At 37.6% G+C, this 15,944-nt stretch overlaps 1 protein-coding gene across 8 annotated transcripts in view; it reads left to right on the forward strand.

Annotated features, from left to right (window-relative positions):
* Positions 1-9,150, forward strand: part of TM2D1 (TM2 domain containing 1) — a 50,811-nt gene extending 41,661 nt beyond the window's left edge. For 4 of the 8 annotated variants that reach the window (XR_009735422.1, XM_061411768.1, XM_061411772.1 and 1 more), the window contains one exon: positions 5,256-5,383. Coding sequence is in view for 2 of the 8 variants with exons in the window: in XM_061411770.1 (XP_061267754.1) it covers positions 5,256-5,366 (111 nt within the window). In the remaining 6 variants the exon portion in view is untranslated. Of the gene's footprint in view, positions 1-3,341; positions 3,429-5,255; positions 5,386-6,773; positions 7,103-7,267 lie in introns of those variants that run through there. The other 4 variants (XR_009735421.1, XR_009735423.1, XM_061411770.1 and 1 more) reach the window with 3 other exon arrangements.
* The last annotated feature ends 6,794 nt before the right edge of the window (positions 9,151-15,944 follow it).

Consider the following 15,944-nt stretch of genomic DNA (forward strand, 5'->3'; position numbering starts at 1 on the left):
ATGGCTGAATAATAACGTTCCATTGTACGTATATACCACATTTCTTTTATCCGTTCATCTGTTGATAGACACTTGGGTTGTTTCCACATTTTGGCTGTTGTGAATAATGCTGCAGTGAATATATGTGTACAAGTATCAGTTTAAGCCCTTGTTCAGTTCTTTGAGGGTAACTACCTAGGAGAAGATAAACTTTGATATAAAGCTAATTGAAGAAAATATCTTCATGACATTAGATGGGTTGTCTTCTTAAACAAGATCCCAGAAACAAACCATAAAGAAAAAAATTATTTAATTTGATACATTAAAATTAAGAAATTTTAATCATTTCTAAAAAGGATACCATGGACTGACCAAATAACAGTTAATAGGCTGAGTTAAAGAACACTGTGGGGGATGTGGGCTCAGTTGCTCAGTCATGTCTGACTCTTTGCGACCCTATGGACTATAGCCTTCCAGGCTCCTTTTTTCATGGGATTCTCCAGGCAAGAATACTGGAGTGGGTTGCCATTTCCTCCTTCCCGGGATCTTCCTGACCCAGGGGTCAAACCCAGGTCTCCTACATCTTCTGCATTGCAGGCGGATTCTTTACTGCTTGAGCCACTGGGGACGCTAACAATAGGAATTTATGTGTGAAATATGCAAATCAATAAGATAATAGGGAATTTAATAGTTAAATGAGCCCAGTAAACTAAAGGTGATTCACAAAATCACCCAAATAACTAATGTATATATAAAGAGGTACTTATTTACCCCCAAATGTTCATCCTTCTCTCCACCAGGGACAGGGGACAACTGTTGTAGTACTGTTTGTGGTAGGAGGAAGTTAGAATTAACCTAGATGTGGAGAATGGATATATGGATATATCCTCTGTAACACCAGGCAGCAGCTACAAGCACTTACCTGTTGTACATACAGCTACCATGGAAATGTCCTAACATCTTAGTGTACTGTGAAAATTGTTTGAAATTGAACAAGATCTACAACAGTATCATTTGGATAATTAAAAATGGATATCCAAAGAAAATAAAATGCTTTTCAAGAATAAATATCCAAGTCATATACCAAGTTAAATATATGCCCATTATTTGTGTGGGTACCTATGGGTGGGCGACTGGGATTATGGAGAATTATAGTGGAGATGTATGGATGTGAGAGTTGGACTATAAAGAAAGTTGAGTACCGAAGAATTGATGCTTTTGAACTGTGGTGTTGGAGAAGACTCTTGAGAGTCCCTTGGACTGCAAGGAGATCCAACCAGTCTATCCTGAAGGAGATCAGTCCTGGGTATTCATTGGAAGGACTGATGTTAAAGCTGAAACTCTAATACTTTGGCCACTTGATGCGAAGAGCTGACTCATTGGAAAAGACCCTGATGCTGGGACAGATTCAGGGCAGGAGGAGAAGGGGACGACAGAGGATGAGATGGTTGGATGGCATCATTGACTCGATGGACACGGGTTTGGGTAGACTCCGGGAGTTGGTGATGGACAGGGAGGCCTGGCGTGCTGCGGTTCATGGAGTCGCAAAGAGTCGGACACGATTGAGCAACTGAACTGATAGTGGAGATGAAAGATTAAGAACAGAAAAACAGGAAATTTAGTGATCACTGCTTAACATTCTTGACTTTCATGTGAACTTCTAGAGTTTTCTGACTTACTCTTCTTGCTATAGACTTTCCACCTATCGAAAAGCCTACTTCTTTAAGTAAACAATTCAAAGGTTTTCTTTTTTGCATTTAAGCTGCAAATAAAATTTCATGGTTGAAAACAATCAGAAATGACAGGAAAGAAGAAATTAAATTTCACCCAATTCCTCCAAACCACCACCAGCGATCTTCATAGAATAGGGGTGTGATAAGATGAAAGATGCCTGTATCAAATCCCCGGAACCTGTGAATATTGTCTTATTTGGAAAAAAGGGTCTCTGCAGATGTGATTAAATTAAGTATCTTGATATGAAGAGATTATTTTAGATTATCTGGATGGGCCAGATAATGACGTGTCATGGACACATGTCATTATCCAATGACATGTGTCCTTATAGGAGGACAATAGAAAAAACACAGACACACACACAATAAAGAAGGTGGTGTGAAGACCTTCACCCCAAGAGATCAGGGTGATATGGCCACAAGCCAAGCAATGCCAAGGGGTGCCTTAAAATGGATTCTCTCCCACAGTCTCTGCAGGGCATGTGGCTTTACTGATACCTTGATTTTAGACCTAAGGGGCCCAGAACTGTGAGAGTAAATGTCTATTGGTTTAATCCACTGACTTTGTGGTTATTTGTTACAGTAGCCTCAGGAAGCTCATATAGAAGGATATGAAGTTGCTTTCTTGTGGCGTTAGGGCTTCTCACACAAGATACGTTAACACCTCTTTGTATAGAATAGCTTTTCACAGCAGAGTGGCCCTCCTGATTCCCCTCTTGGAAGATGAAGGCCTGTAGCAACCTACTGGTCCATTAATTGTTAAGTGGTCTTTCTTCTCCCCATAGACTTCAGAAATCTGCCCCAGTTTATCAGACAGAAATACTTCATGAAGTAGAATTTGGCTTCAGGCTATTTCTTAGCAGGGAAATAAGCATAATTTTAGGGTTCATACTTTGTTGTCAGTGAACAGATGGCCGTACATCTTCTATACCAAGAATCGGGAGATTTGGTAGTTCTAAGATTTGTTAATTTAGAACTTAAAGACCCAAATCCTTTATTCCCTCCTTCCCTTCCTTCTCTCCCTTTTTTCTTCCATTCTTCCTTCCTTCCCTTTGCTATCTTCAGTTCCATTGATTAGGATCACTTCTTGTATCGTTACTTTCAGAGGTGGAAAAACACCTTTTTCCTCACACACACCTTCTTAAAAGCAGATAAGCCTCCCATTGAACTTGTCTCATAGATTATCATCTCACTGGTGATTGATTACATGCCCAGGCTGAATCAAATCTGTGGAAAGAGGATCTACCACAATAGAACCAGTTGTTGAGGAGCCAGAATTACAAAGTTTGAAGGGAAAGAAATACTATAATAAGATTGCTAAATTATATACAAAATTGGACCATGTATTACCAGGTAATAAAACTGTAATCTTTAGGGCTAACTTATCTACAGGACAGGGGGAACAAAAGACCAAGACAATATCATATCATTCTTCTATGTGTTAACTGCTAACTTGCCAAGACTGTAAAACATCTAGGCCCTAATCAGTTTTTAGTTAAATAGTTATATTTCCTGAGAAAGTCAAGTGAGCCGTGGGCGGACTTATTAGAAATGCATGATAGTAAAAGGCTATCCAATCATCTTTTTTCCTTATTTTCAACTTTTGAAATTTTTTTTTTTTTTTGACAGAAGTAAGTGAGAGTGTCAGAGGAGATGGCATAGGAAGAAAAAGATAATAGGGCAAAGGCCTTGTTCCAATCTACGCACATGTTCCAGGTTAGGCCAGTTTTTAACCACGTGATTTAACCTATTTCTACTTGCTAGGCTTTCCTTTTTCTTTGTTTCTTTTGTAGAGTCTCAAAACGTTGTAAATTCTAGTCACCCATTCCTTTCTTTCTTTGCTTAATATACATACTAGTTTCCTCTGTGACTTTGCCATTGAAAATCTTTTAATTTTTATGTAAATTCATGAATCACATTCATAAATGTCAAGACAAAGCAATTTGATCTTTGGAGGAAGTTCAAGTACATGATAGCACCTAGCAAGGTATCTGGTATTATTTGAATACTAACATTTATAGTTCACTAGAATAAACTCCCTGTTGGCAGATTGTCTTATTCACTGTTCTGTGTATAATGTCTAGCATGGTGCCTGGACTGTAGGAATTAACTATTTGTTGAATAGCCTTTAAAACCAAATTTATCTTTAAAATGATGAATGCTCTATAGTAGTGTTCTTTAAACTCTGGTTGCATAACCCCTAAAAGAATTTTTTTCTTAGGAAAACCCCTATCCTCACATGTTTCAAGTTGACATTTTCAGTTTTCCATCATAAGCTTAAAAAGTTGCAAAGAATATCATTTCTAGTTTGCAAATATTGACATATTTAAATAAAACTGTTACATTCGTTTTAAAATGTATCCACAGAACACAAATAGCATAGAATTTAAAATACCCACTTAATGTAATTATTTATATATAATTTGATCAAAATAGCATAAACATGTTACAGATATTAGCAAATAATTTGTAAGCTAAAAAAAAGTCAAATTTTACTAGGGATGCATCTTTTAAACAAGTAACAGAGAGTATTTTTGGACTCTTGATTAAATGACATCCCTGGCTCCAATATTTTGAATTATCCCCTTCTTTGACACATCAGAGATTTTTGTACCTCAAGGCAATATGCCATCATGAGACTCAGTGTATTTTGATGGGGGAGGTATGCTTTACTGTTGTCAAGTTGGAGAAAGGACCACAGGGAAAGGGAAGTGGGCTTGGGACCTAGCATGATGCTTTTATTCTAGTGTGATATCAGGTGGATCATTTTCACAAAGAGTATTTATGTGAATTAAGGATCTCAAAATGGATTCCCTTGCAGCTATCTGGGCCTGCATATACCTTTGTAAATCCCTGTGTACCCCTAAGGCTGCAGTTTGAAGATTATTATCTTAAAGGATAAGTTGTAGAGATCATGTTAAGTGGATTGTCACAAATGTGATTATATGGACAAGACTCTTTTGATGAGTGTGTGTGTTTGTGTGTGTGTGTGTGAGTGAGTTTATTTCTTCCTTTTCCATTCCATGTGGTTCTGGTAGGACTGTCAGTCATATTACATCATCTCCCAGAGGGAGCCTGGCTTGGCCAATATTAATCCTATTCCCTTGGATACAGTAATTTGTTCAGCAACAGGCATAAAAACCAGGCACATCCGTCAAAGTTCTTCCCTGAAATTGATGTATATACACTGAGGAAGAAAATTTTATATTCTGTTGGAAACTGCCAAGATATGTATCTAGAAGTTGGCAATCAATTGGGAACACGTGTCTGGAATAAAGGCAGGGAAGCCAAACCAAGGGCCTCATGTGGTGTGGCATTTCAGTTCTTGAGGCCTTAGTTCCCCCAGCTCTCTTAATCCTGTGAGCTTCCCCAGTGCCCTTTTCAGCTGCATGAACTACTAAATTACTTTTTTTGCTTGAGTTAGTTTAAGTTATATTTCTGGTGCTACTGAAGTAATTTTATTAACACCTGAGAGAAGTAAACTCAAAATATTTTTAAAGTATCTTCTGTAAAATGGGTAATTTGCAAACTTTTCTCTTCTAGATTGTTGGACCTTCAGATGGAAGTAGTTACATTATAGATTACTATGGAACCAGACTTACAAGACTGAGTATTACCAATGAGACATTTAGGAAAACACAGTTATATCCATGAATATTGTTTAAAAGAAACAGTAAGTGATATATATAAGTAATCTTACTTATCTGTATAAAATTATGAGAATTTGAGAACCTGGGGAGATTTAAGAGATCGTCTAGTGTTGTAAACCTGTATTTTTGTTTATCAGGAAATGCAGGTTTAACTTTTTATAAAGCATTTTTGTATATGCACATAGCTCTTGCAGTTCACAATTCATATTGCTGCTTTGTAGTGAATATAGTTAAAGGACAAAGTTCACAAGAAAAAAACAACATCAAAACAAAAAGAGCCCAAAGGTTTATATAATCGTTATGATGAAAGTATGTGTTATAGATAATAAAGCATATTTTTTCTACTGTCCATCCTTCTTAGGATCAGTATGATCTTTAAACTTCATTCTTCTCTTCTTCTTTCCTAAACCTGAAAGTCGATGGAGTTTCAACCCTGAAACTGTTACAAGTACTTATTTTAACCTGAAGTTTGGTCCTGCCCACAAAAATTATTAATCGGCCTTAGAACTGTCTAGCAGCTTTCAGTAAGGCAGAGAGACACAGGCTGGATGTTTTGGCGCAGTCATAATCCTAGGATTTTCAGTCGACTCTGTTTCAGCGAGAGCTTCTGGAGGCCAGGGAGAGAATAATCATTCACTTTCTGTGTTTCGTGTATAAATAGGATATGAAGTATAATTTTGCCATTAGGGTAGATTTTTTTCTTTTCTCCCAATAAAATTATGAGATATGCTTTCTAGTTATTGTCCTGAAGATTGAACAGTGACAGATCTTTCCTTATAAAGTATAAGAGCCCTTGGGTTTAAAATTGAAACAAAGCATAGCGAGCCATCTGCCTCTCCTTACCAGGGAGGAAATTGAGACCTAAGGAAGCTGAGACTAAGATAGACAGCTAATCAATACAAAACAGAGTCTAGAACCTAGGCCTTCTGTGCCTTCCCTGGTGGTTCCCCACTTCCCACCCCAGCCCCCAATGACTACCTCATTTTGTATTAAGTATTTTCATTTTGGAAATTGTTACTACTACTTTATGAGAAGGACTGTGTCATTTCACATAACCTTATTTTCACATGTAAATTGTTGTTTCTCTTTTTAAAGTATATAGACTGTTTTAAAGTTATAATGTGTAAAAAGTAAGCAAATGTAATTTAAAAAACAGTACCATTTTCTGCAGCCTGTTATAAAAACATTTAATTGAGATTCCAGACCCAAATTTAAAACTTGAAGGGCCCATTGAGAAGGCATATCTCTGCGTTATCGTTCATATAATTTCCAGCAGTACTTACAGAAGTGTTCCCAGTGTGAAAAAAAATGTTTTGAATTACTGAAGCATTAAAACATGCATCTATAAAAACCTCATTAGATTCTTTTAAAAGATTGTGTTTTAACATTTTTTTTTTCTTTTCTGTTTTAGGATTTGGGCCTCCTTGATTTTAATAGAGAACTCTCAATATATAAAACTTCCAGATTTTCCTTTTTCTTTCTTCAAATACCACTTTATGGATGCTTTTATATTTTTTGTTGTTGTCGATGTCTTTGTTTTGTTGGTTTTCGTTAAAAACATATTGTTCTGAGATTTATTTAATAGAACTTATTTGAGAACTGTATGATAATAGAGTCTTTCTTAGGCTGCTGTCTCTATGAGATAGATAGTTGATTATCCTGATATTAATGTCTTTTCCAAAGGCAAGTCACCACTTGTCCTTTTCGCTTCTGAAAAATAAAAAGTTTGACTTATTCACATTTTTTAGTGCTTTTTTATTAAGAAAACCATCTTAAATGTTGAATGTTGCTGTCTTCTGTATTTTGATCCTTCAAAGCAGTTAATCCACGGTGGGAACAAATACCATTTATATTGCTTGGGGTTGCAGTCCTGTATATGACCACCTACCTGGTTTTTTTTTGTAGCTTTCAGATCTGTCTTTACTTTGGTATCCAGGGAGCTAAAGATCTTCAGGGAGTCTGAAACTTTGATGCACCATGGATACTTCTGGCAGTGATTCAGGGCTCTGAAGTGTGAACTTTTTCCTTTTTGCTTTAGAAGTGATGCACTAACTTTTGGAGGGACCAGATGCTGACTCATGTAGCTCAGTGTGGTTATATTTGAAGCTGGATGGACAAGGTGGGAACACCAAGCAGATGATTAATGTCTTCCATCTGTTAGCACTGCCCGGCAGATGCCGGCACAAGTGTCTTAGGTGATGCACCACCGTCTCGGGGAAGCAGCATTTGTACTTCAGCACTGGTTTTCTTTACTGTGTTCAGAGGGTTTTAAGAAGATGGAAATACATGAAATGTTATGTCTCCATAATACTGTCATATCTTACTTTAGTAACAGGCATACCAATTTCAAAATTACTGGGATCTGGGCTTCTCAAAAGTAAAAACCATAATCTTTCATCACTCATCTCACTCAAAAATATACAGTATAGTACAGTTAGCTCACTAATGTGTTAGTCATACAGTAACAGCTTCTCCAGTTGGTGGGAGATTATTAAGTTTTGATACAAGAAGTGAATTTGGATTAATTCCTCATATATGTCAAGAGGGGTCCCTGGCTTTTCATTAATAAAAATACTGAGTATCTGTCATGGAGGAGGAGCTGTTCTAGATTCTAGACTGCACCAGGGAACAGAACACAAACATCTCTGCTGTTAGGAGTTTGTATTTCCTTGGGCTCACTTTTTCACAGTGGTATTTTTGGCCTCGGTTAAGCTAGATGCCCATGTTTTAGTATTGCCTCATTCCTTTGCTTGCAGACAGTGCTTTGAAGTTTACTTCAGGATCACTTCATCTCAGATTTTAAAGTATGTAGGGTTTCCACAGCTACATCAGTTCAATTATATGAGAAATACCTGCAGTCAGATCTTCAAACACTATTCAGCACTATATTATCATGGCTATTTGTTAGTAGTGTGTGTAGGAATTGTATGTCAAGGCCTCTGTATGAGACGTTTTATTTGATAACCCTGCTCTTAGGACAGTGGCCAAAACTGTGAGATGGATTAGCTCAATCATTCCTGGGATTACTCCTAAACCCTCTAGAGTAAAATGGGAAGGATTCTTTCAATGCTATAGAAACAGTGTTCTACAGAAACATTTACAAGTTGTACTGTGAAAGTCCTCAGTTGTGGTCCACTCTTTGCAACCCCATGGACTGTAGCCCCCAGCCCAGGCTCCTCTGTCCATGGGAATTCTCCAGGCAAGAATACTGGAGTGGGTTGCCATGCCCTTCTGCAGGGGTTTTCCCAACCCAGGGATCAAACCCAGGGATTGAACCCATGTCTCCCGCATTGAGGGCTGATTCTTTACCAACTGAGCTGCCAGGGAAGCCCAAGAATACTGCACTGGGTAACCTGTCACTTCTCCAGGGGATCTTCCCAACCCAGGAATCGAACCAGGGTCTCCTGCATTGCAGGTAGATTCTTTACCAACTGAGTTACTGGAGAAGTCCTACAAATTGTACGACTTTAGCCTGAAAAGATGAATACAATTTCCAGAAGTACCTCTTTACCCAGAAAGATTTCTTTCCTCCACTGTATTAAACTAAAGGACTGCTAAGATTTCAAAGATTCTGTTATGTCTACAGCCAGCATTTTTTTCATGAGACCTCTAAGACTATAAGAAATATTAGTTTTGACAGTTTGTTTTATAAAAAATTTCTGTGTCTTTTTCTTATATTTTAACCTAGATGCTTAAGGCTGAGTTAGGTTGTTATTGTACTGATAGGCAGCCAGAAAGCTAAAATAGATAGAAACTAGCAAAAAAAAAAAGAAAAATCAGTTCCTAAAGAGTGCAAGTCTAAGATATTAGACTTAACATCCTCTTTCTCATTCAAATACCTTAAATGTAGATATTCCCCAGAGTGCTGGCACTTTCCTTCTTTGTCTCATTAAATCAGAATCCATTTTGCTTTTTTCTATTTACAAAGTTAATACAACCTTAATATAGAAATTTTAGGGAAAGACCAAAAAGTACAAAGAAAAAAGAATTTATTCCACAGCTCAAAGTTAACAATGATAATATTTTTATGTATGTTCTAGTAGTTTTTCCATGCATGTATTTTCATTTTTCTTCACAAAAATGAAATATTACCCATACTGTTTTGTAGCTTGCTTCTTTGTATTATAAATATTTTCTATTTCAATAAATAATCTTTTACAAAGTTATTTATAATGGCTGCTGAGTATGCCATGTCTGTATCATTATTTATGTAATTCTGTATTATGTATTTAACTTATTTTAATAAATGAACAATGTACATTTCCAATTTTTTCCTCTAGAATTGTTATTCTTAGTTTAAAAGTAATCATATATTAAAGTTTTGATACATACATCTAGTCTTAGTGAACCAGGGAAATAGAGAAAGAATGAAGTAAAATAGCCCAAACCCAAACAACACGGAAGTCAACTCTTAATTATTCTTGTGCAGACTAACTACAGACAAATGCTGCAGAGCTCTGCAGCCACTCCCTTGCTCTACAGTTAGACCACTGCTTACCAGTGCTGATTGCTGCCCTTAACATCCCATGGGCTGGAGAAGAAAAGCCAAACTTTGAGAGCAGGATTGCTGCTAGAAAAAGGAAGCTGGGTGTGGGTATTGGGGAATGGTAGCAGATCTGTCGTTAATATTTTGCACAGGATGTCATATAGTCGACTGAATTATCTAATTGCCCTCTTCATGATGAGAGGCAAAGATTTTTAAGGAGTACATAGGAAGCTCATTCATAATGGTCTTTATTCTGTGCTGCTGAGAGGGGAGAGATGGGGAGGTAAATTTGGAAAATGAGAAACGTTACTGATTAGGAATGAATAAAAATTATGTACAGCACCATGTACAGCACCAAGTACCCAAAAGAGTCCTGGAATAGTGTTTTTGTAGTTGAGTTAATCATCATGGTGCTCATTCCTGTATCTTTTAAAACAGAGCCTAATTCTTAGTAAAGGTAGCAATGCTCTTAAAGCCAGTCTTTGATGAAGAAACAATGTTATTTCCTATCTTAGAAAATATGTTTTTAAAGAAAAATATTTATTGAAACATTAAGGCTTAAAATCAAATTTTCAAGAAGATTTTGTTAAAAGTTCCTTTTACAAGGACTTTATATAAGATATTATTCTAAGCTCTATGTTTTGTTTAGCTGCTAAGTTGTGTCAGATTCTTTTTGCAACCCCACAGACTGTAACCCACCAGGCTCTTCTGTCCATGGGATTTCCCAGGAAAGGATACTGGAGCAAATTGCCAAGTCCTTCTCCAGGGGATCTCCCCAACCCAGGTATCAAACCCAAGTCTCCTGCATCTCCTGCATTGGCAGGGAGATTCTTTATCACTAAGCCATCAAATTGAGTCCCACAAAGATTGAATCTCTTGACCAAGGTCATGAAATAGTACAATCAGGATTTAAATCCATGTCTATTAACTGCTATACTCCTGCAATGCGATAATTAACAATCATCTCATTCTTTGAAATACACTGCTAATGATTGTGTACTGCAGATTTTTTTTTGTATGTTGTTAAATGTTTTCAGTGAGGATGGGATTATCTCCCTATACTGAGTCTTTTAAAAAGAAAAAAAAAACTTACTCAAACTTCTCAACTTTACATCATGCAAATACAAAAGTGTTTTATGAATATTAAGACTATGATATGGCAGTGATTATTGTCAGAGATCTAAAGATGCTGTTGTGCTGTGCTGTGCTTAGTCACTTAGTCATGTCTGACTCTTTGTGACCCCGTCGACTGTAACCCACCAGGCTCCTCTGTCTATGGCAATTCTCCAGGCAAGAATACTGGAGTGGGTTGCCATGCCCTCTTCCATGGGATCTTCCCAACCCAGGGATCAAACCCAGGTCTCCTGCATTGCAGACAGATTCTTTACCAGCTGAGCTACCAGGGAAGTCCAAAGATGCTGTTAGCCTCATCTGATGTTGGCAGCAGTTTCTAGACCAAAATTCTCATTATGTGTGTGTGACAGCAGGGGAGATGTTAGATAGAACCATACTGTCACGTTCTGCTTAGTGTTGCTGAGGTCAGATGAAACTAGAGGCATGTGGGTGGTTGGATTGCAGCTGAATTTTATTTAGTTTTTTTTTTTTTCCAGCTTATCTGAACTTCTAAAACTTCTACAGTAAACATGCATTATTTGCATGGATGTATTTGGCACCATAAATAATAGTATGGGTTGTTGTTATTGTTTAGTCACTAAGCTGTGTCCAACTCTTTTGGGACCCAATGGACTATATAGCCTGCCAGGCTCCCCTGTCCATGGGATTTCCCAGGCAAGAATACTGGAGTAGGTTGCCATTTCCTTCTCCAGGGGATCTTCCCGACTCAGGGTTTGAACTTGCAGCTCCTGCTTTGCAGGCAGATTCTTTACCGCTGAGCCAGCAGGAAGTCCCTAATTGTATGGGTAAATTAGAACAAAGAGCTCAAGAAAATTTTGTTCTCTTCTTCCTTTTCAAGATACACTTACCCTGATTTCTAATGTGATTCTGACTTTGAAGAATAGGGGGGTTCAGGATGGGGAACAGATGTACACCCATGGCTGATTCATGTCGATGTATGGCAAAAACCACTACAATATTGTAAAGTAATTAGCCTCCAATTAAAATAAATTTATATTAAAAATAAATAATTTAAAAATTAAAAAATAAAGAATAGATACATGTAAAAGAAAAAGGCAGATCTAACACATGATATCAAAGGTTTGTCACCCCAGAAGCACAGTTTGTTGAGAAAAGCACAGAATTTGGAATCAGGCCTGAGTTGTCTCCTGTCTTTACAACTAGTGTCGTTACTGTCACAGTTCTGAGGCCATCTGTCTTCATATAAATAGGGATAATAATACCAGTTAATGTTGAGAGGTTAAGATGACATAGATAATAGTCACTATTTATTAAGTATATTTTAAAGGAATGGAATGATGGCATTAGACTTTGAGGAATTCCATCTGAAATTTGCAAAGGTTCCTTACACTGGGGCGGTGGTTATACCCTCAGTAAAATATCAGTGGACTTTAAAATTCCTTTTACAGAAGAAATGTGGGATGTGTTCTTTAAACATTGTTTACCTACATTTTTCTTATCTCCAGTTATCATTATCTGTAGCTACTCTGTGCAATAAGGGCCCCAAATGCCTCTTTTCTCAGGAAAGTAGTCTTACTGGCCTGTGCATTGCTTCAAGACTCTCCTGACTAAGAGAAGGCTGCAGTGTTGCAGATTTTGTTTTTGTTGCTTTTTAATCTGAAGTTCTCTGAAGATATTTATCTAATAAATTTAGAAATGTTGCTATGAAGCAGCTGTTCAGTCTACTTTCAGCCTAAATTAAGGTTAATTGCAAGCAATCGCTGTGCATACAACAGAATGTTGCTTTTAACCTGTCAATGTTATCAGAATATGCCAAGCATGTGGAGATTAAGACTTGAAAAATGATTAAGGTTAGAGCTATTTGGACTGCATATGCCAAAGAAAAACGTTGTTTTACCAGAACACTTTAGAAAGTGTGTAGTGTTTGAACTTTTAATCATGTGAGCTAATTTTATATTTAAGAGAGTATGATTATAGAGGCTCATGGTCCCATCTTTGATTTTCAGACATACCTCAAAATTTAAAGACTTATTGGAATTGTGAAATTCATGTACTATTGTAGCACAAGAAACATTAGGAGGAACGGCATGTCTTCTTTATAGGATTATGATTGAGTGGTCTGAGACATCATATAAATTAAGTGCAGCAAGTCTTTAAAAAGGTGTTCAAAAAATGAATTCATTGTTTATTAATTCTCCGCTATCTATTGACCTACTGTGTGTCCCTTCTGCTCTTGCTTCCTACTATATATTCTTCACACAACAGCCAAATGATGAAAGCAAATCCAGAAGGTGTTGCTTTTCTCCCAAATCTCCAATCCTGCTCCAGTTCTCCTGTCCTTCAAATGTGCCAAACAGGTTCCCCACCTCAAGATTTTCATCCTGACTCTTTCCTTTGCCTGGAGTGCTCTTTTTCAGGTTTTTGCCTGACTTGGTGCCTCACTCATTCAGGTGTCTGCTCAAGTATTGTCCCTGACCATCCTTTCGAAAACACTGCCCCAGCCCTCCACTGGTCCCTCTCTGAATCCTGATTCTGCTTCATTCTCTTCACAGCATTTATTGCTACAGGAAATTACATATGTTTATGTAGTCTCTCTTTCTCCTACTCAAATGTAAGCTTGGTGAGGACAGGGACTTTGCTTCATATAGTACTGTGTTCTTAGTGCTTAGAACAGTTCTTAGAATATACGAGGTGCTCAAAAAATGCTTTGTTTAATATTTACTTTTTTCTTCATTTATTTGGCTGCGCCGAGTCTTAGTAGCTGCAGCCAGGATGTTTCAGCTGTGGCGTGTGAGCTCTTAGTTGCAGCATGTGGGATCTAGTTCCATGATCAGGGATCAAACCCAGGCCCGCCTGCATTGAGAGTGTGGAGTCTTAGCCACTGGACCACTAGGGAAGTTTCCCAAAATGGTTTTTGAGTGACTGGGAACTCTAGAAAGGGTTAACTGGATATAAATTAATCTGAGATTAAATAACCTTCTAGAGTATTTTGTTTTGTTTTGTCTTTATTTTTTAACTGAAGGATAATTGCTTTACAGAGTTTTGTTGTTTTCTGTCAAACATTAGGAGCTGTCATCCAAACATGGTTCCAACCCTAACTCTTGTCTCGGGTGGCGGGGGAGTGGGGGAAGTGGGGCGAAGAAATGAGCCTATGCTGACTTATTGAAGTCTTTAATGATCCCACGGCTTAGAACAATGCCTGGCACAGTGTAAGAATTTTATAAACATTAAATTCTTACCTAGGAATGGGTGATTACTGGAGGGAGTTCTCAGACCAATCAGCAGGTTATTAGAAAGAATAGGAAGGAGGGCTTGGGAGTGGTCTACTAAATCACCTAATATGTGTCATATTATCATGTGTCATTATGTACCTTCCTGACCTGATTGCCTCAGTCCTCGTGGTCACCTTGTAAGGCAGGCCAGTTAGCTTCCTGTCCAGTGATAAAGGTCTTTTATTTATAGATATAGATTACTTGGGCTTCCCTGGTGGCTCAGTGGTAAAGAATCCACCTGCCAATGCAGGAGATGCAGGTTCAATCCTTGGGTCAGGTAGATCCCCTGGAGAAGGAAATGGCAACCTATGCAGTATTCTCGCCTGGGGAATCTCATGGACAGAGGAACCTGGTGGGCTACAGTGCATGGGATTGCAAAAGAGACAGATAACTTGGCGGCTAAACAACAGCAGTGATACACTGTTTGCCTCTAAGATGTTAACAGGAAGTTTTAGCTAAATGTTGTGCTTCTCTGCACAACTCAGGCTAGTTTCTGATTCAACCTTTTCACTATCTACCCACCATCCAACTTTATCAGTGGCTAGGTAGGGTAATGTTTTAAGCTCATAGTCTTTAGGATCAAATAAATCTGCCACATATTATGAGTAAACTTAGAATGTTAGTGTCCTTATTCTTAAAATGGAGATATTATCTTCCTCATATGATTGTTGTATGGTTAAATAAAATAGTGTATTTCACAGTGTATGGTGCATATATATATTTAATAAATGATTCCAGGGATCAAACCCTGGTTTCCTGCATTACAGGCAGATTCTTTACCATCTGAGCCACCAGGGAAAGATTTCCCTTAGAAAATGATAGATTGTTTTTAGATTTTGTATTTCTTAGCTCATGTAGTACTTAACACTTTTGCAAGGTCAGTAACTATCATTTATCCTTATTTTATGCATAATGAGACTAAGGGTTAGAGAGATTAAATGACGGTCTTTACACTGTTAGCAAACTTGAAACCAAGTCTGACTCCTAAGCCCATTGCCTGTTCTAATCACTACACCATTCTAAATCCTTATTAATCCTGTGTGAGTAGATAGTTGGGCATAGATCTCTTATAACTGTGCTACTGGAGGTTTTTGTTTGGTTGGTTTTGGCCACGCTGCTTGTGGGATCTTAGTCCTCCCATCAGAGACTGAACCCAAACTTTTGGCAGTGAAAGTGCAGAGAGCTAACCTCTGGACCACTGGGAATTCCTAGGCTCTTTTTTTTGTCTAATCAAAAAAGAAGAAACAAAGTTACAAGAGTCTAATGATTTGTTATTGATGTCTAGCCTTGAACTTCCATAATACTCTTCACTGACTATGAAAAGTATTCATTTTCCTTAAAGCAGAGTTCAGACATAGTTCGCTCTGAGAGGTCAACATGACCTGCTTTGCCTCGCTAACTCCCATATTCATCTCCTGTGGAAAGAATAGTTTGTGGTTTCCTAAAGTGAGTTATTTCATGTTCTCAGTTGTGTGTGTATATATATATATAGTTTTATTTGACTTGTTTGTTTATTGTTTTGCTGTTGCTCAATATAAATTCTTATGGACTTATTCCCACACTGGAATTTTCCATAGAGTCTTTAGGAATATCTGACAATCATCTTTTTCATATTTTCCCCATCTCTGTCCATTCACTTTAGGTATATTAGCCCCTGCTTGCTTCTGTTGCCTGTAATAAAACCTGCCATTTTGCAGGTCCAATCCCACCCAATCCCTGGATCAATAAA

This window comes from Bos javanicus, chromosome 3, assembly GCF_032452875.1.
Source record: "Bos javanicus breed banteng chromosome 3, ARS-OSU_banteng_1.0, whole genome shotgun sequence".
Lineage (NCBI taxonomy): Eukaryota > Metazoa > Chordata > Mammalia > Artiodactyla > Bovidae > Bos > Bos javanicus.